Raw genomic sequence first — 20,770 nt, forward strand, 5'->3', positions numbered from 1 at the left:
GCGCAGCTGGTACTGATGGTGGTGGTGCATCGGCTGGTTCTGGCAGAAGCACAATAGCAGCTAAGGCAGGAGGTGTTGAGCCTGCGTCATTGTATGGCCCAAGAAGGCCTGTAAGGTTGCCTTTTCTTGGAGTAGGAAAACTGCTTTTAAAGCCGGAGCATCAGGAACATGTTTTGGCGTGCATTGCCGAAACAGCCACCAGCTCTATTGCCTCCTCTTCTGAACGTTAGAAACCTGCAAGCACGAAGTCGTCAGTGCAGGGTTCTGGTCAGGAAAAACACCTTGCGGCATCAGTAGTAAAAGATAAAATGTAAAAAAAAAAAAAATATTGTTATTCTTACCCTCCGACGTCCCGCGTAGCCTTCCCGCCTCTCCACGCATCCGTTCCCAGTAATCCTTTGCGAAAATGCCCGCGATGACGTCCGTTCTCGCGGGATCGCGATGTCTCGAGGTAATTCGCGATGACGTCGCGCGAATGACCGCGAGACTTCGCGATCCCGCGAGAACGGACGCCATCGCGGGCATTTTCGCAAAGGACTACTGGGAACGGATGCGTGGAGAGGCGGGAAGGCTGCGCGGGACATCGGAGGGTGAGAATAACAATATTTTTTATTTTTAAATTCTATTTTTTACAGGGATATGGTACCCAAAGCCCGGAGGACAGTCTCCTCCTCTCCTACGAACCGTGGGTACCATCCGCAATTGTTCTGCTTACTTTCCGCATGGTGTGCACAGCCACATGCGGGAAGTAAGCGGAACAAAAAAAATGGCAGCACAGGAATCGCTGCAATACTCGCATCCCCATTCATTAACATTGGACTCGCTAGACTCGCAACGAATAGCGAGTTTCCGAGTCGGACTCGTTAGAGTCTAGCGATTCCGAGTATTTCAGGATTCGCCCATCCCTAATGCTTAGACATTTAATCAACATGCACTTGCAAGCGTGGACGGACTACAAAATCTCAGGTAGCACATGTGCACCTGCTACGACTGAAGGTAGCCAGCAACGCTCCATCGCTTCCCCCACTGTAAGACCACCGCCACCGTTAAGCACACCACCATCACTAAATGTGGAGGTGTCGTCGCAAGGCCAAAGCACTCAGGGAATCACAATGGTTTTGCAGCACAACACTGAATCTAGGCCATCACCACCAATACCATCACCAACCCCCTCTCACTCCGTCCGGTCCACCGCTACTTCCCCCATATGCAGCTCTCCAGTCCAGCTCACCCTACCAGACACTGAGTAGGACAACAAAGTACTCATCCTCTCATCCGCGTACACTTTGTTTGAACGCCTACATTGCCAAACTAATCTCATTAGAGATGATGTCATACCGTTTGGTTGAAATCGAAGCTTTCCGTGACCTCATGGCCTACGCTGTCCCACGCTATGACCTACCCAGTCGGCACTTCTTTTCTCGAAAAGCCATCCCTGCCCTCCACCAGCATGTGAAAGACCGCATTGTCCATGCACTAAAACAGTCAGTGAGTGGAAAGGTGCACCTCACAACAGATGCATGGACCAGTAGGCATGGCCAGGGCCGTTACGTGTCCATCTGTTATGAATGAGTCACTGTAGGAGGCAAAAACAGAAATGCTAGCTAAGTCCAGAAAACCAGAAAAGTTGGTAGCTATCGGATTGCAGACCCCTGAACCTATCAACAACTAGCAGTAGCCGTGGGGGGTTCCTACGATGCCCTAAAGAGTATAGAAATTCCAGGCTCTACCACCCATTGAAGGTGCTCTGGGGGTAAAAAAACTATATACAAGTAATAAAGCAAACCCCGGCACTCAAATGAGGACAAAGGAATAGATGCATAAGTGATTTTATTGAAACACTGCAAAGGGAACCTAACCAGAGCAACAGCACCAACGTTTCGGCATAAAGCCTTTCTCAAGGTAGTTGCATTACTGGTTAGAGCAGGAAAACGCGGGTCTCACAGGACAACCGGGTATTTTCAAATGGAGGTAAGGTTCCATACATTTCGCAGAGTGTGCGTGGGTGGAGGAGTGATAAGGTCACTATGCTAGGTGAGTGGATGGACGCCTGCAGTAGAGGTCCGGGACAGGCACATGTGGCGGTGGGAACGGCTGCGGCGGCGACATGTGCCTGTCCCGGAACTCTACAGCAGGCGTCCATCCACCATCCACTCACCTAGCATAGTGACTTTATCACTCCTCCACCCACGCACACTCTGCGAAATGTATGGAACCTTACCTCCATTTGAAAATACCCGGTTGTCCTGTGAGACCCGCGTTTTCCTGCTCTAACCAGTAATGCAACTACCTTGAGAAAGGCTTTATGCCAAAACGTTGGTGCTGTTGCTCTGGTTAGGTTCCCTTTGCAGTGTGTCAATAAATTCACTTATGCATCTATTCCTTTGTCCTCATTTGAGTGCCGGGGTCTGCTTTATTACCTACGATGCCCTAGACCCCTCGATCACAGCCGGAGAACTGCCTAGCCTAAAGACAGAAAGGGAAATCTAAACTGCCCCAGAGCAGACCCCAAAGCAATAGGCAGCCCCCAACATATAATGACGGTGAAGCAAGAAGAAAGAACACTAACACAGATAGAAAGATAGACTGAGCAAATGATGGGGCCCAAGCTAACTAGATAGGACAGGATAGGAAAGCTGCTGTCTGCAATCCGCGAAAAACCCTATGAAAATAAGAGCCAACAGACTGACAAGGAAAAAGGCCCTGAAGACGCTAGGCTTCAAAAAGACTATGTCAGTACTCAGGTATTTTCTGAAGACAGAGCAACCGACAAAAAGGAATTCAGCTCACCCCAGCAGGGAATTGCAGAATCCAGAAAAGCAAGGCAAACTAAAACCAAAACACAAATGCAAAAAGGCAAAGCAGAAAACTTAGCTTTTGAGGAGCAGGAATCAGATTGGTCTCCTAGAATTCCACAGAGAAATCACCAGCAAGGAGGAAGGGCGTCAGCTGCCTTATATCCAGTCAGAGATCCCCGTCGCCCAGTCATCCTCTCCCAGCTCAGGTGCTTGGTAATCAGCCTCACTACCTTCCTTCACCAGAAGAGGGAGTTTATCAGACCTCAATGGTGAAGGGGAAAATGAACTCATAACATCCATCACTGCGCACTGGGTTAATGTGGTGGATGCAGGCTCCACTGGGGACAGTGGTGGTGGAACAGTGCTGCCTTGCCCACGGTATAGGAAACAGTTGGCTGTAGGCTTTTGATCCTCCTCCTCCTCTATCAGCGAAAGCTCGTCCACAGAGCGCAGTCGCACGAGCACTCCATCCACAGCTGCCAGTGTTGCACACGAGGTGTCCCACTATCGTACAGCTGGTGGTAAGCGTCAGCAGGCTGTGTTAAAGATGATGTCTTTGGGCGACAACAGACACACCGTGGAGGTACTGGCCGACTACTTGCAGCGACAAACTGAGTCATGGCTGGGCAGTCTACATTTTGAACCAGGCAAGGTAGTCAGTGATATCGGCCATAATTTTGGGGCAGCGATAGCCTGTGCAAAACTCACACACATACCTTGCCTGGCTCACACTTTGAACCTGGTGGTGCCGTGCTTCCTTAATAATTATAATAATTATCCGGAGTTAACATCCCTGCTCCATAAAGTGCGAAGACTGTGCTCGCACATCCGTTGCTCAAGCGTCCACTCCACTCGTATGCAGAAGCTGTGGCGATTGCTCCACCTCCCCAAGCACCGTCTAATCATAGACATTGCAACAAGGTGGAACTCCACCTTGCACATGGTTGAGAGGCTGTGCGAACAGAGGCAGGCTGTAATACATTTGTGGGAGGATACACAGGCATGCAGTTTGAGGGAAGACATGGAATTGTTGGGTGTGCAGTGGTCAAAGCTGAAAGACCTCTGTAAAGTCCTTCAGTGTTTTGAGGAATGCACACGGCTGCTAAGCGCAGACGACGCCATCATAAGCATTCCACTTATGCGTCTGCTCATGCAAAGTTTGACACACATTAAGGATCAGGCGTCTGCAGCGGAGGAGAAGGAGGGAAGCCTTGATGACACTCAGCCATTGTCTGGTCAGGGAGCTGTCCTGGATGAGGTGGAGGAAGAAGAGGAAGAGGAGGAGGATGAGGGGATGATTATTTTGGGCAGGAGGATGATTCTCCGGGGGCCAGAGAAAATGTTGCGTTCCAAGGTCAGGTACAGTGTTTGTGCGTTACTGTAGGGATGTGGATTTTCCAGAAAGTGCTCCTCCACCCACCACTGGCAGTGCATCATTGACATCTGGAACATTGGCCCACATGTGCGATTATGTCTTGCAGATCCAAAAAAGGGACCCCCCGCATTGCCAAAATGATGAAAGATGATGACTACTGGCTGGCCAGCATCCTTGATCCAAGCTACAATCTCAAATTACACAACATCATGCCACAGGAGAACCTAGATATAATATTGGCTAACAAACAAGCAACTCTGGTAAACCGTTTGTTTGAGGCTTTCCCAGCACACAGCAGTGTTGGGCACAATGGAAGAGGTATTCGTGTTGCACACAGCTGAAGTGGCATTGGAGACAGGGGTTTAATGACCATGTTGTGGAATGATTTCTCAAGTACCGCTCACACGACTGCTAATACTGCATCGATTAAAAGTGACAGGAGACATCAGTTGTCAACTATGGTTACAAACTACTTCTCCTCCCATATCGATGTTCTCCCTCACAGGTCATTCCCCTTTGACTATTGGGCCTCTAAACTGGACGCCTGGCCTGAATTGGCACAATGTGCCTTACAGGAGCTCGCTTGCCCTGCTGCTAGTGTGTTATCTGAAAGAGTCTTCAGTGCTGCTAGATCAATCCCTGACAGAAAAAAGAACCCGTCTGTCTACCCAAAATGTTGATGATCTAACCTTCATTAAATTGAACCATGCATGGGTTTCAAAGGATTTTGTCCCACCTTCCCCTGATGACACATAGGTTGCCAAAAAAACTGCCTCGCTTTTGTTCTCCTCTTCCTCGGACTTGCCCAACTACGCCCTTTGCAGCAGCTGAATGCCCAGCCACACATCAACATATGCCATTTTTTTAAACCTCCCTAAGTGGGCTGCCCACCCCCCAAATGGCTCGGGTCAACACCTGGCGCACCCGGGCAATTGCCATTGCTCTGAACAGGTGGATGGGCCCACAGATGGCAGATGGCACTGGCACAGGGCCTCTCATAGTACAATACAGTGTCTCTGACGGTGGGGGGCCCACTCGCCGTCAGACACACCAGCGTACTATGAGGGGCCCTGTGACAGTACCGTTGATCACGAGTGTGCCCCCACTGCTTGGTCATGGCCACAGCACTTGCAAGTTGCAATACTTACCTCTCCCTTCTCCACCGCTGTGTAGTCTGGGCAGTTAAATCCTTCACATTGATGGCCACTAGAAATTTTGTTGTGTAAGATGTAGCTATGGCCTTTCCTGCTGGCCTCTACCTTCAGATGATCAATGGCTACCATTTGTAGTGGCCGTCAACTTACAAGCGGATGCAGTGGTGCTTTATTTTCACCTTTCACAGTTGTGATAGTCACAGACTTGTGACATTCCTGCCACTATTTTTCAATGTCTCCTCTCATGTCAATCCAATAGAACTGCCTACGGTCTGTGGCTTCTGTCTTTTGCACTCCAAAATGACCAGACACATCATGAAAGGCAGTGAGGACCATGTCTACATTTCTCCCTGTGATCAGTTTGATGGAGACGAGTAACGGTGATGTTATCCACGCTACTGCGATAAAGCAATCCTTTCTTCACAAAGAACCGTTTTCGCTGTCTCCACAGACACAGTAATTGAGGGTCTGCATCGCCTCTGCAACATGTACCGGGAGGATTTCCCGCAATGAGTAATTCCCATATTTCTGCTAACACTCGACTTTCCGTCTGTACTTGTATCCATGTAGTTTCCAGTAGCGGAGAGTCTGGACTGGCTTACTGAGATAGAAATATATACGAAGATTTAAAAGTACCACAACACTGTATACTGTTGTACGCTTTGACTACCTTTCCCTTTTACTACTTGTTAAATTCTGGTGTAATACTGTACATACTGAGCCTGTGAGTGTCTGTCTGACTCTGGAAGTATAGATGGAAATTTAAAATTACCCCTAGACTGAATACACCTGGTATGTGCTGATACTCTACCTTTGTTCAAAATTTTGCATTACGGTATCATCCATTGTGAGTGAGCGTGTGTGGTTTACGCCTTCTATATATACAGTGAATCGGAGATACCAATTTTTTCCCTATACTCGATACAGTACCTTTGTTCTACATTTAGTATTACGGTAAAATACATACTGAGTAAGCATCTGAGACTGACTATGGGACTATGTATACGGAGATTTCAATTGTACCCTATAATATATATACTTGCTATCTTGTTATCCAGTACCTTTTTTACAACATTTTTTATTATGGTCAAACCCAGACTGAGTGAGCGTCTGAGGGTGACTCCAGAAATATATACCGAGATTTCTCATTTGCCCAATGCTGTATACAGCTGTACGCTTGTGTTGCTTTACGCATTTACAGCTTTTCATATTCTTGTGTAATCCATTCTGTGCCTGAGAGCGTTTGTGTCTGCCTCCTGAAATGTATACGGACATTCAGAATGTTTACGCTATACTATATATACCTTGTATCTGGTGATACTGTACCCTTTTTCACCTTTTTATTTTATTGGGTAAATCATACTGAACCTGTGAGTGTCTGTGTATGACTCATGAAATATATACGGAGATTTACTGTTATCCCTAGACTGTAGAGAGCTGTACGCTTCTGACACAATACCATATATCTGCTGGTATTTTGGGTCAATTTTCTAAACCACCAGGAATTATGGTGGAAGAGGACGTGGGGGGCCACCTGGTACTGATGGTGGTGGTGGTGCATCTGCTGGTAGTGCCAAAAACACAATAGCAGCTAACGCAGGAGGTGTTGAGCCTGCGTCATGGTGTAGCTCTGGAAGGCCTGTAAGGCTCCGTTTTCTGGGAGTAGATTTTAAAGCTTTTAAAGCCAGAGCATCAGGAACTGTTTTTGGCTTACATTGCTGAAACAGCCTCCAGCTCTATTGCCTCCTCTTCTGAAGTTTATAAAAATGCAAGCACTGAGTCGTAAGTGCGGGCTTCTGGTCAGGAGCAACCACTTTCCTTATGTCCTTCACCCACACCAAAAGTGAAGGATGTGGCAGCACACACTTCAGATTACTCCATGGATCCCTTTTCACATACCATGCCTGGGTTAATTAAAAATGGGGCCCATCATATACTGGAGCATTCAAAATGGGGGACATCTGACACTGGAGCATCATCCATGAGGCACATCATATACTGGAGCATTCTAAATGGGGCAGATCAGACACTGGAGTAGCATCTATGGGGCACATGATACACTGGAGCATTAGAAATGGGGCCCATTATATATGGAGCATTATTAGGGCCCATAAGACACTGGAGCATCATCCATGAGGCCCATCATATACTGGAGCATTCCAAATGGGGCAGATCAGACAATGGAGTGGCACCTATGGGGCACATGATACACTGGAGCAATAGAAATGGGGCCCATTATATATGGAGTATTATTAGGGCCCATAAGACACTGGAGCATCATCCATGAGGCCCATCATATACTGGAGCATTCCAAATGGGGGACATCAGACACTGGAGCAGCATTTACGGGGCCCTTTATACACTGGAGTATTAGAAATGGAGCCCATTATATGTGGAGCTTTATTTGGGCCCATAACACACTGGAGCATCGTCCATGGGGACCATCATATACTGTAGCATTATGTGGAGCTCATCATATACTGTATGGAACATTATATGTGGCCAATTATTCTGTATGGAGAAATATATGGGGCTCATTATTCTGTATGGCGCACAATGTGGTGGCCATAATAATGTATGGAGTAATATACTGTCCTTTTTTTGAGCTATTGTACAATGTAAAAGAGATCAGTCATGTCAGCAGTGAAGTATTTGTCATTCTACTATACCTATATTTCTGTGCCGTATCGGAGTATCATGAGTTGTGGTATGTGTTAAATGGGCGCACTGACACTCTTTTGCCCAGGGCACACGAAAACCTGGAGCCAGCCCTACCCCCCACAACTTTAGCCAAATAACCCCCAGTTTTCAATGCGTAACTATTATTATGAAGTAAATTAAGGTTGACAAACTTCAGTAATAAGAATTGATGTTTTTGGCATTGAAATGGGTACTGTAGGTGTGTTTACTGTCCTCCACTCCCTGCCGACTTTGCTTCCCCATTGACTTGCATTGGGTTTCGTGTTTCAGTCGGCCTCCGACTTTTCCCTATAGTTGGCCGATTTCGTTCGACCCGACTTTTGAGAAAGTCGGGTTTTATGAAACCCGTCTCGACCATAACAAAGGCAAAGTCGCTCATCTCTAGTGCTGAGCACTTTGAACCCCCACGTGCTTCACAGAAATTTATAATGCAGAGCCATGAAAATAAAAAATATTTTTTTTCCAGAAAAGTGATTTTTTTTAGCCCCTAATTTTTTTATTTTTCCAAGGGTAACAGGAGAAATTAGACCCCGAAAGTTGGTAAATAGTGGAAACCCCTCAGTTCTTGCTCCAAGCCTAATCCCAACACAACCTTAACCCTAATCCCAACCCTAACCCTAATGCTAATCCATAACTCTAACCCTAATTCTAACCCTAACCCTAGCACTAATTCTAACCCTATCCCTAACCCTAATTCTAACCCTAATGGAAAATTGAAAATAAATTTATTTTCTGTATTTTATTATATGTTCCTAACTATGGGGGTGATAATAGGGCTTTTTTTTACTAATTTTTTATTTGGATCACTGTGATAGTTTATCACTGTGATCAAAATGAATGAATGGAAACTGCCTGCCGGCAAATACGCGGCGGGCGCACTGCGCATGCGCCTGCCATTTTCTTCCGGGACCAAGATGGTGGCGCCCACTGGAGGAGGCAGGAGGGCCCAGGTACTACGAGGATCACCGGGAGATACCAAGGGGGGATCGCGGACCCTATTTCTCTCTCCTCTGATGTGCGATCACATCAGAGGAGAGAGAAATTAAATGCAAAATCGCGGCTTTTTTGTGAACACCCTTATAGGGTTAATAACGGCGATCGCAAAAGCGGGGTCGGTAAATACCGACCCAAGTCATGTTCTCTGGGGTCTCAGCTACCCCCAGCAGCCGAGACCCCGGAGAAAATCCGATGCTGGGGGGCGCTATTTACTTTCTCCACAGCGCCGTGAATTAACGGCGCTGTGGTTTAGGTACCCTTAACTGCCGCCATTAAAAGGCGTATCCGCAGTCGTAAAGGGGTTAATGTGATCTTTTTGAGGCAAAGTAAACAGATCAACAGCAGGTAAAGAATTTGTTCTATTTATTTTTTACCCCATTCCTCATGCAGTATAAGTGATTATGAGTGGCCTTCCAACCCTTGATAAATCTATTTGCCCGGTTTTGAACTGACTCTAACTTCTGAATATCCTTTTTAAAATGTGGAGCCCATACTGAATCCCATATTCTAGATGTCACTTCACAAGTGATTTATAGCAGGGTAACAAAGTGTTTGGATAGCAGAATGTTATCTCTTTTTTTATGAACCCTAAAATCTTGCTTGCTTTTGCAACTGCTGCTTGACATTGAATACTGCTGCTCAGCTTACGTGTAACCAGAATACCCAAGTATTTCTCCTCTTCTGTAGTCCCGAGCATACTTCCATTTAATGTGTAAGCTGCAGCAGGATTACTCCATCCTAGGTGCATTACTCTACATTTATCATTATTAAATCTCTGTTGCCAAGTGTTTGCCCATTCAGACATCTTATCTAGATTGCTTTGCAATATTGTTATCTCAAGATCAGCTTTTAATATCCTACATAGTTTTGTGTCGTCTGCAAAGACTGACACTTTTCTCTCAATCCCATCCACAAGGTCATTAATAAAGAGGTTAAAAAGAATTGGTCCTAATACAGATCCTTGCAGTACACCACTGCTGGCTATACCCCATTTAGAATATGTCCCATTTACGATGACTCTGTTTTCTGTCTTTTAGCTAATTTCTTACCCATCTGCATGTAGTTTCCCCTGGTCCCTGATTCCGTAGCGTTAGTGAAAGGCTGCTATATGGTACAGTATCCACTGCCTTTGCAAAGGCTAGATAAATCACATCAGCTGCATTTCCAACATCCAGATTTGTAGTTACTTCCTTATATAAACTCAACATGTTGGTTAGACACAACTTATCTTTCATGAATCCATGCTAATTGTCAGTTATTATACTATTCTCTGCAATATATCTCTGAATGTCATCTCTTATAATGCCCTCAAAAAATTAGCACACTACTGATGTTAGACTTCTCAGACGGTAGTTGCCTGGATTAACCTTCCTACCTTTCTTAAATATCTTTACCATATCAGCCATCCTCGAATACTGTGGCACCAATCTGGCTACAAGAGAGTTTGAGAAGATGAGATACAGCAATCTGTCAATTACTCAGCTAAATTCCCTCAATATCTGTAGATGAATGACATCTGGGCCGGGGTATTTGCCTATTTTTAATTTGCTCAGATGCAGGCATATTTGTTCTTGTGTTAAACTAGTTATATCAGGTTGTGAACTTTGATTTTTGCCTTGTTGAATGATCCCTTGAACAATAGGTTCATTGGTGAACTGAACACACCTGAAAAGTGCCTGTTTAATATCTCAGCCTTTTCTTTGTCCTTTATAATTATCTTGTTATTTTCATCTTTTAAAGTGAACCTGTCAGCAGGATTTTGCTAGGTAAACTGAACGCATTGCTGTTTGGCATTATTGCACTGATTAAAATGATACCTTGTGTGAAGAAATCCATCTTGTGATTCTTGTGTAATCAGTGTTAGAAATTTTCAGTTAATGAGATGCTCGTGCTCTGGGGCAGGACTGCAGGCAAAGTCATATCTTGGTGCTCTAGTCCAGCGAAGCCAATAAGAGACATGCCCACAGGTCTGCCCCAAAGCACAAACATGTTTCTTATCATAGAGACAGAGAGAGAGACAGACTGTTTGTGATTTGGGGTGGGCCTGAAGGCAAATCAAGTCCCCATAGCACAGCCCCTTAACTGAGGATGGGCCACACCCTCAAAAGAAAACACATTTTGCTCCAGGAAAAATCTAAAGCCCCCGTTACACACTGCGATATCGCTAGCAATATCGCTGTAAAGTCACCGATTTTGTGACGTAGCAGCGATATTGCTAGCGATATCGCTGCATGTGATACTTACCTCCGACCGGCTCCCCCGCTGGTTATCGCTGATCGCGCGAGAAGCTCCTGGACCATTTCTCGTCGGGCGCTTCGTGTGGCGCCGACCAGCGACGCGTGGAGCCGGGCGGGAGGATGCAGGATCGCCGCGTCTGACAGGTAAGTAGCGATCCCCGTCCCCAGCGATGTCGCTGGTGAGATCTGCCTGTGTGGCAGCTCACTAGCGACCACCTAGCAATGCACCAGCGATCCTGACCGCATCATATCACTGGTCGGGATCGCTGGTGCATTGCTAGGTGTAACGGTACCCTTACACTATGTATGAGAAATTTCACTTTGTTATCTAGAATAAGTAGATACTTGCTGAGTAGTGTTGAGCGATACCGTCCGATACTTAAAAGTATCGTATCGGATGGTATCGGCCGATCTAAAAAAAATATCGGGTATCGCCGATTCCAATACTGGAAGTCCCATTCAAGTCTATGGGACTTCCGGTATCGGAATAAGAAAAACCCTCTTTTTGCCTTGTACAGCCTCTCTGGGGTCTGTACGGGCCTTTCGGGGGGCTGTGCCGGCCTGCCGGGGGGTCTGTGCAGGCTCCGGTGGTCTGTGCCGGCCTGCCGGGTGGTCTGTGCCGGCCTGCCGGTGGTCTGTGCCGGCCTGCCGGTGGTCTGTGCAGGCTCCGGGGGTCTGTGCCGGCCTGCCGGGTGGGCTGTGCCGGCCTGCCGGTGGTCTGTGCAGGCTCCGGTGGTCTGTGCCGGCCTGCCGGGGGGCTGTGCAGGCTCCGGTGGTCTGTGCCGGCCTGCCGGGGGGGCTGTGCCGGCCTGCCGGTGGTCTGTGCAGGCTCTGGGGGTCTGTGCCGGCCTGCCGGGGAGCTGTGCAGGCTCCGGTGGTCTGTGCCGGCCTGCCGGGGGGCTGTGCCGGCCTGCCAGTGGGCTGTGCAGGCTCCGGGGGGCTGTGCAGGCATCGTCCGATGGGACTACAAGTCCCATCGGGCGATGCCTGCTACCATGACAGTGATTGACACATTAGCCAATGATGGGACAGTAGTAGTCCCATCATCCGGCTAATGTGTTGAATGTAAAAAAAAAAAAAAAAATTTACATGCTACATACATACAACATGCATACTACATATATAATACATGTAACATGCATACTACATACATGCTACATACTACATGCATGCTACATACATGCTACATACTACATACATACTACATACATAATACATATATACTACATGCATGCAACATACATACAACATATATACTACATGCATGCAACATGCATACTACATATATACTACATGTAACATACTTACTACATATATACTACATGCTACATACATGCTACATACATACTACATACATAATACATATATACTACATGCATGCAACATACATACAACATATATACTACATGCATGCAACATGCATACTACATATATACTATATATACTACATGTAACATACATACTACATATATACTACATGCTACATACATGCAACATACATACTACATACATGCTACATACATACTACATACATAATACATATATACTACATGCATGCAACATACATACAACATATATACTACATGCATGCAACATGCATACTACATATATACTATATATACTACATGTAACATACATACTACATATATACTACATGCTACATACATGCAACATACACACTACATGCTACATACATGCAACATACATACTACATACATGCTACATACATACACACTACATGCTACATACATACTACATACATGCTACATACTACATACATGCTACATACATACTACATATATACCACATGCATGCAACATGCATACTACATATATACTGCATATACACTACATGCATGCAACATACATATATTCTACATACAATACATACATATAGACATACAGTACATATAACATAGAGTACATACTCACCGTCACTTGTCACTTTGATCCCCGAAGCCATTGTCCCCTTGAGGAATAAATATCAAAATAAAAAAACACCAATATACTGATCCCGATCCGCAGAAGTCCACGAGGGTCCCACGTCCATCTTGCGTGGAGAACAGCAGCATCAGCTGATGCTACCGTTCTCTACCAGCTCCAGGAATACAATGATGGAAGGTAGGTATCCTTCCGCACTGTATTCCTCCACCACTGTAAAAAAAAAGTCCCTAGTCTCACTTTATGCCATTGCTGCATGGGAATTTCCCACGCAGCAATGGCATAAAGTGAGACTAGGGAATTTTTTTTTTTTTTAAAGTGGTGGAGGAATACAGTGTGGAAGGATACCTACCTTCCGTCATTGTATTCCTGGAGCTGGTAGAGAATGGTAGCATCAGCTGATGCTGCTGTTCTCCACGCAAGATGGACGTGGGACCCTCGTGGACTTCTGCGGATCGGGGTAATTATATTGGTGTTTTTTTATTTTGATATTTATTCCTCAAGGGGACAATGGCTTCAGGGATCAAAGTGACAAGTGACGGTGAGTATGTACTCTATGTTATATGTACTGTATGTCTATATGTATGTATTGTATGTAGTATATATGTATGTTGTATGCATGTAGTATATATGTAGTATGCATGTTGCATGCATGTGGTATATATGTAGTATGTATGTAGCATGTATGTAGTATGTATGTTGCATGTATGTAGCATGTAGTGTGTATGTTGCATGTATGTAGCATGTAGTATATATGTAGTATGTATGTTACATGTAGTATATATAGTATATATTTAGTATGCATGTTGCATGCATGTAGTATATATGTTGTATGAATGTTGCATGCATGTAGTATATATGTATTATGTATGTAGTATGTATGTAGCATGTATGTAGTATGTATGTTGCATGTATGTAGCATGTAGTATATATGTAGTATGTATGTTACATGTAGTATATATAGTATATATGTAGTATGCATGTAGTATATATGTTGTATGTATGTTGCATGCATGTAGTATGTATGTAGTATGTAGCATGTATGTAGCATGTAGTATATATGTAGTATGTATGTTACATGTAGTATATATAGTATATATGTTGTATGTATGTTGCATGCATGTAGTATATATGTATTATGTATGTAGTATGTATGTAGCATGTATGTAGTATGTAGCATGTATGTAGCATGCATGTAGTATGTAGCATGTATGTAGTATGCATGTTGCATGTAGTATGTATATTACATGTAGTATATATGTAGTATGCATGTTGTATGTATGTAGCATGTATGTAGCATGTACATTTTTTTTTATTTTTTTTTTACATTCAACACATTAGCCGGATGATGGGACTACTGCTGTCCCATCATTGGCTAATGTGTCAATCACTATCATGGTAGCAGGCATCGCCCGATGGGACTTGTAGTCCCATCGGACGATGCCTGCACAGCCCCCCGGAGCCTGCACAGACCACCGGCAGGCCGGCACAGCCCCCTGGCAGGCCGGCACAGACCACCGGAGCCTGCACAGACCACCGGCAGGCCGGCACAGCCCCCCGGCAGGCCGGCACAGCCCCCCGGAGCCTGCACAGACCACCGACAGGCCGGCACAGCCCCCCGGCAGGCCGGCACAGACCCCCGGAGCCTGCACAGACCACCGGCAGGCCGGCACAGACCCCCGGACAGTCGGCACAGCCCCCCCGAAGGCCCGAACTGACGGCGCATCATGATGCGCACAGACAGCGCATCATGATGATGTCATTTCGGCAGCCAATCAGAGCCACAAAAGTGGCTCATTGCATTTTGGACTTCCGATTCCGGTATCCGATACGAAAAAAGTATCGGTACTCGGTATCGGAATTCCGATACGGCAAATATCGGCCGATACCCGATACTTGCGGTATCGGAAAGCTCAACACTATTGCTGAGATAAAATTCCATAGATTTTAGACCTGGGTCATGTTTAATATTCAAATAAAGTGAACTAACATCTAGAGTAAAAAATGGAAGGGCCATTTTTTTCTGCGACATCCTGAAACAAAGCTGTAAAGAATTTCAATCTGTTACACGAGAGTGTTTTTGGCTTACCCAATTTTTTAACTGTCATTTCTGCTCCTACAACTTTTTTTCAACCAGATCGGATGTAAGGCCATGACGTTTGAAGTCATTGTTGTTGACTTCTCCCAGATAAGAGGACTTTGGGAAACTCGTGTTAAGAAATATAAAGAGCGATGCAAAAAGGAGAAAGCGCGGATAGAAACTAGCGCCTTGCAAAAGTAAGTACAGTCAAATAGTATATGCTATATCACCAAAATATTTCTCAAAAGTATCAAATCTGCACTAAATCTACTAGTTTTTTTTACTAAAAATTCTTCCGCACATAGCCATAGAGCATTTTATTTAGGAAGACTTAAAAACACTTATACAGTTCTGTAGCATCGGCAGCATAGTGATCAGTGGTTAATAATAATTATTTTATTTCTACAGCGCTAACCACTTCGGCATCACTTTACAATTAAGCGGGGACATGTACAAACAATTAACATAACACAAAGTGACACATAGTTCAAAAGCTACGAGGAGTGAGGGCCCTGCTTGCTAGCTTACAATCTATATGGAAATAAGGGGGACACAATAGGCAGAAAGTCCCTGTCAAGTATGGTTCAGCCATTATTATAATAAATAGGGCATTGCAATTAAACTGCATGATCCAGTTACCAGCCAATATCTGTCTAGGTGCAGATGCCAAGTGCTATTGGGAGAAGGCAGTGTACACAGATGAATAGGAGAGACCATGTTCTGAGTAAAATTTATAAACAAGGGAGGGTTAGAATAGTGAATTGAGTGGTAAGCCTGCCTCATGAGCTATGTTTTTAAAGCACATTTAGAAACACGGGGGCTGGGTATTAGTCAGATCGTTCGTGGTAACGCATTTCAGAAAACTGGAACAGCATGAGAGAAGTTTTGGAGACGGGAGTTGGAAGTTCAGATTATGGAGTATGTTATTCTCAGATCAGTTGCAGAGAGGGGAGCACAGGTAAGATGATAGACACAGATGAGGGAAGAGATATAGGATGGGAAGAACTGTGGAGATCTTTGTGGATGAGAGACATAAGAGTACATATATAAAATGCAAATATTTAATGTCATATCAAAAAGTCATAATAACAACAATACAATTACAAGTACAAATACAAACAGTAGAAGATACAAAAGGATGGACTGATGGAGAAAACCCAAATGGTGCCCAGTCACTGTAAATAGTGAAGTGTCTAGGCAGAGAGCTGCTCCAGTATAATCTCAAAGCCTGCTCATTGTGGTAATAAATCACAAAATAGCAAGTAGGCAAAGTGAAGCAGCACTTTTCTGTAAGGGGACCTTATTTTCCACCATAATTTGCAAAATAAATGTTGCCAAATCAGGCAAGGTGATTTTCTGGATTTGTTTTCTCATTTTGACTCTCATAGTTGTGGTCTACCTTTGATGTCAATTACAGGCCTCTCTCATCTTTTTATGTGGGAGAACTTGCACAATTAGTGGCTGACTAAATACTTTTTTTCTCCACTGTAACTACAGTTCTTAATTTATAATGTCCAGAAGCCATAAATGCACATGTAGCTTTTCTTAACCTATATTTAATGGTTGTAACTCAGATGGATGTGGACCCTGTAGCACCAGCATCTATGCATGCTGCCCCTCTTCCCTTGCAGAGACCCCGGCTTACTCACCACTGTGGCCCGCACACCACACTTCCTCCTTCCTCTGTGTCTGATGATGGTGTGCGCACAGCACGTAGATCCCTGGGCACTGAATAGGGTGTGCGCTCCCTCTTTCTTAAAGGGGCTGCTTGTACCTTCCTAAAGTGTCCCCAGCCAGTTGCTGGGGGACATCTACTATTTAAGGCACCTCCACCAGCATAGAGGTGACTGAGCAAAGTGGTTAGTTAGGCCTTAGCACACTTGCTAGTTGTCAGGTCCCCACTACCCACCAGTCTACCTGTCCTGTTCATGTCTGCCCATACAGGCTTATCTATCTCAGTTTCAGCAGGTCCAGTCTGCTCCTGCCAATGCTCATCTGTACTCCAGCCGGTTCAGTCCGCTCCTGCCAGCGCTCAACTGAATTTCAGACTGTCCTGTTCGCACCTTCAACTGCTCATCTGTAAATTGTCAGGTCCAGTCTGCACCTGCCAGTGTTCATCTGAATATCAGCCAGTCCAGTTAGCATATGTCAGTGCACATCTGTAAATCAGATGGTCCAATTCACAACTGCCAGTGCTCATCTGTACTTCTGCAGCTCCAGTCTATACCTGTCAGTGCTCATCTGTATATCATCCAGTCTATTCTGCACCTGCCACTGCTCTCCTGCTTACCAGTCAGACCAGCCTACACCAGTTAGTGCCAATCTGTATATCAGCTAGACCTGTCTGTATCCATGGTCCCTGTCTTCTTTCAGTGCCTGCATCTGCTGTCCCACCCTCTGGGCAGTTCCTGCTACCAGTCCCATGGGGGTCAGCAGTACTTCTGTGGTCTGTCCTGGAGTAGCACCTGGTGTTCATCAGGAGCCAAGCCTAACCTAACCATCAAAGGCTCTAGCGAAGATTCAGATACTCTCCTAGTTATACCTCTCTAAGCTCTCCTTGGACCATGGCACAGTGGTTCTACCATTTCCGTTACAGACCCATTGTCCAACGGGCCAGGCTTTCCCTGGAGGGGTATAACTGAGTGCCTACTGGGTCTTCACTAGGGCCTCTGATGGTGAGGATAGGCTGGGTTGGCAGTAGACACCAGGCACCACTCCAGGGCAGTCTCTGGGACTACAGCAGCTGACTGGGTGAGATCAGAGGCTTTGGTATGAGGTACAGGAGGGCAAAGGTAAAGACAAATATGTGGTCAGGCAATCTGAGATCATGGTAAGCAGCTCAGATTCAATTTCCCAACTCTGTTGTCGGGTGTCCTGGGACCATGGGCTCCTTTGCTGTTCCTAACGCTAGGGGGCACTAGGTCGCATTCGTCCCTGGATTACTTCTGATGGTGAGGAAACCAGGGCCACATACCTTGCCTTAGCTCCTGAAACTTCCCTCAGTCTGTATCCTTCCCCAACCAAATGAAGTGAGGAGTAGTAGTGTACCATAATACACCAACCAGACTAACAAGATAATACAATCAGGGACAAAGAAAAATTGTAATCATATACTTACACAAACCACAGAGGAAAACACCGAGTAGTAGAGGATGGGATAGAGCCAAAGTAGTAGAAGGAGGGGTATTAGTATATACCCAAAACCTAGTAACAAACTCAGATAAATCCACCAAACACCTTCTCAAACAACAACCACAAACCACCATCTCCTAACCATGCAGCATAAGTATCTCTGGCAATGACTGCTATCAAGGGCCCAGAATATATAGGAGAGGGGAGTGGCCAACAGTGAACAGCAGAGAGCATTAATGCAGTAAAGCTTCCAATAGCTCTCAACTGAGCAGATTAACCCCTGTACTGCTAAAAGAAATCTGACCAATTTAATTTGAAGGTGAAGTACTTCTAAACAGTGCAGGAGTTGGACAAATCAGACACTGCTTTCTTGTGGCTCCTTTCTGTCGCAGTAAACAATTGACATTTGATACACATAGCTGAGGTCAGAAGTTCAGAGGTTAAAGAAGATTGGTAAGGAACTAGGAACCAATGTTTGGGCAAGGAATGGGGGGTGGAGTCGCTTGATATATCACCTTTCAGGTGATAAGATGAAGAAGCAAATCTCTGCAGGACACGGATAAAAATTCCTGCAGAGTTCAGCTGCGCCCACCTATGACTCACAACCAACACAAGAAAACTCAGAGAGGTGGTCAGGTACTAAGATAGAGCAGAGTCAAACACATGGTGAGTAGGGCAGTGCTTAGAAGGTGTGTGAGTGGCAGGCTTAACAATGGTTCTTCAGATATACCAAGACACAAGAAAAGATAATGATGGAGAACACTGTAACTAGATACTGGGCAAAAATGGAAATTGGCACACTTAGGTTGGCTGCAGGAATGAAGAGCCTCACAATTCCAAAACAATTTTTATTAATACCAACACATCTTTTAAGGTATAACAACTAGAGTTGAGCGAAACGGGTCAGTCAAATTCAAAAGTAGCTGACTTTCGCTAAAGTCGGGTTTCGCCAAACGAAACCCGACCATAGCGTGAGGTCGGCCATGCGGTCGCTGACCCAAGCACCAAAGTTGGATTTCCCAGAATGCTTGCACGTGACTTTTTTCAGCCACTGAGCAAGGACGTACACTGTGGGCAATGAGATGACATGTGCAGCGTCCGGGGAGAGAGAGAGTTCTCGCACACTTTAAAACAGCGGTCCGGCATGTAAGTCTGTTTATTGTCCTCTACTCCCTGCCAACTTTGCTTCCCCATTGACTTGCATTGGGTTTCGTGTTTCAGTTGGATCTTCGACTTTTCACGATAGTCGGCCGATTTTGTTCGACTCGACTTTTGAGAAAGTCGGGTTTCATGAAACCCGACTCGACCCTAAAAAAAGGCAAAGTCGCTCATCTCTAATAACAACCAAGTAGACCTAGGTACTAGATACTTATTATAGCAAAAACAATTAAATGAACTCACAGGTCTACTTGAAGTTCTAGATCTACAATGTTGTTTCAGATTTGTCTGAGAGCTAAAAATTCTAAATGCCAGCCTATAATTATATCAATCCTTAAAAAAAAACAAAATAGTAACACAAGCAGCAAATTGGAAAAATTCTTCCAACTCTGTGATTTTCCTGAGTCATCTTGTATGCACTGCCATTTTGAGGTCTAGCTACAGTTTTTCAATGATGCTCTGATCAGGGACTGTGAGGGCCATCATAAAGCCTTTAGTTGCACCTTTTGAGGTAGTTTATTGTGGATTTTAACTTGTGTTTTGAATCATTATGCATTTGTAGATGCTATCCTCTTTTCAACCTGAGCTTTTTTACATGGTGTTATGTTTGAAATTGTTGAAATTTCATTGAATTCATTCTTCCCTCTATCTCTGAAATGTTTCCTGTGCCACTTGCTGCAACACAACCACAAAGTATGATTGATCCATCCCCATGCTTAATAGTTGGCGAGATGTTTGCTTCCTGAAATTATGTACCCTTTTTTCTCCACATTTACTTTTGATCATTGAGACCAAAGAGTTCTATTTAACCCTGATTATTTTACAGGACTTGTTACCAAATGCATCAGGCTTATTTAGATGCTCTTTTGCATACTTCCTATGCTGACTGTTATGGTGAGGACACAGGAGAGACTTTCTTCTGATGACAGTTCCATAAAAGCTATATTTGCGCAGGTGTCTATAAACAATAGAACAATGTACCACAGCTCCAGAGTCTGCTAAATCTTTCTGAAAGTCTTCTGCAGCCCATCGGGGATTCTGAATTGCATCTCTAGAAATTCTATAAGCATCTCTTAATTAAATTTTGTTTGGTCTTCTAGACCTTATCTTGACCTCCACTGTTACTGTTCACTGCCATTTCTTAATTACATTTCGAGCTGAGATAAGGACAATTTGAAAACACCTTGATAACTTTCTTTA

At 44.8% G+C, this 20,770-nt stretch overlaps 1 protein-coding gene across 1 annotated transcript in view; it reads left to right on the top strand.

Annotated features, from left to right (window-relative positions):
* The window catches only part of LRRC2 (leucine rich repeat containing 2), a 608,842-nt gene that overhangs the window by 103,259 nt on the left and 484,813 nt on the right, over positions 1-20,770 (top strand). The window contains exon 2 of the mRNA XM_073575526.1: positions 15,338-15,477. Coding sequence (XP_073431627.1) covers positions 15,353-15,477 — 125 coding nt within the window. The 5' untranslated portion in view covers positions 15,338-15,352. The remainder of the gene's footprint in view (positions 1-15,337; positions 15,478-20,770) is intronic.

Source organism: Dendrobates tinctorius, unplaced genomic scaffold, assembly GCF_039654945.1.
Source record: "Dendrobates tinctorius isolate UK_male_01 unplaced genomic scaffold, ASM3965494v1 ptg000044l, whole genome shotgun sequence".
NCBI classification, from domain to species: Eukaryota; Metazoa; Chordata; class Amphibia; order Anura; family Dendrobatidae; genus Dendrobates; species Dendrobates tinctorius.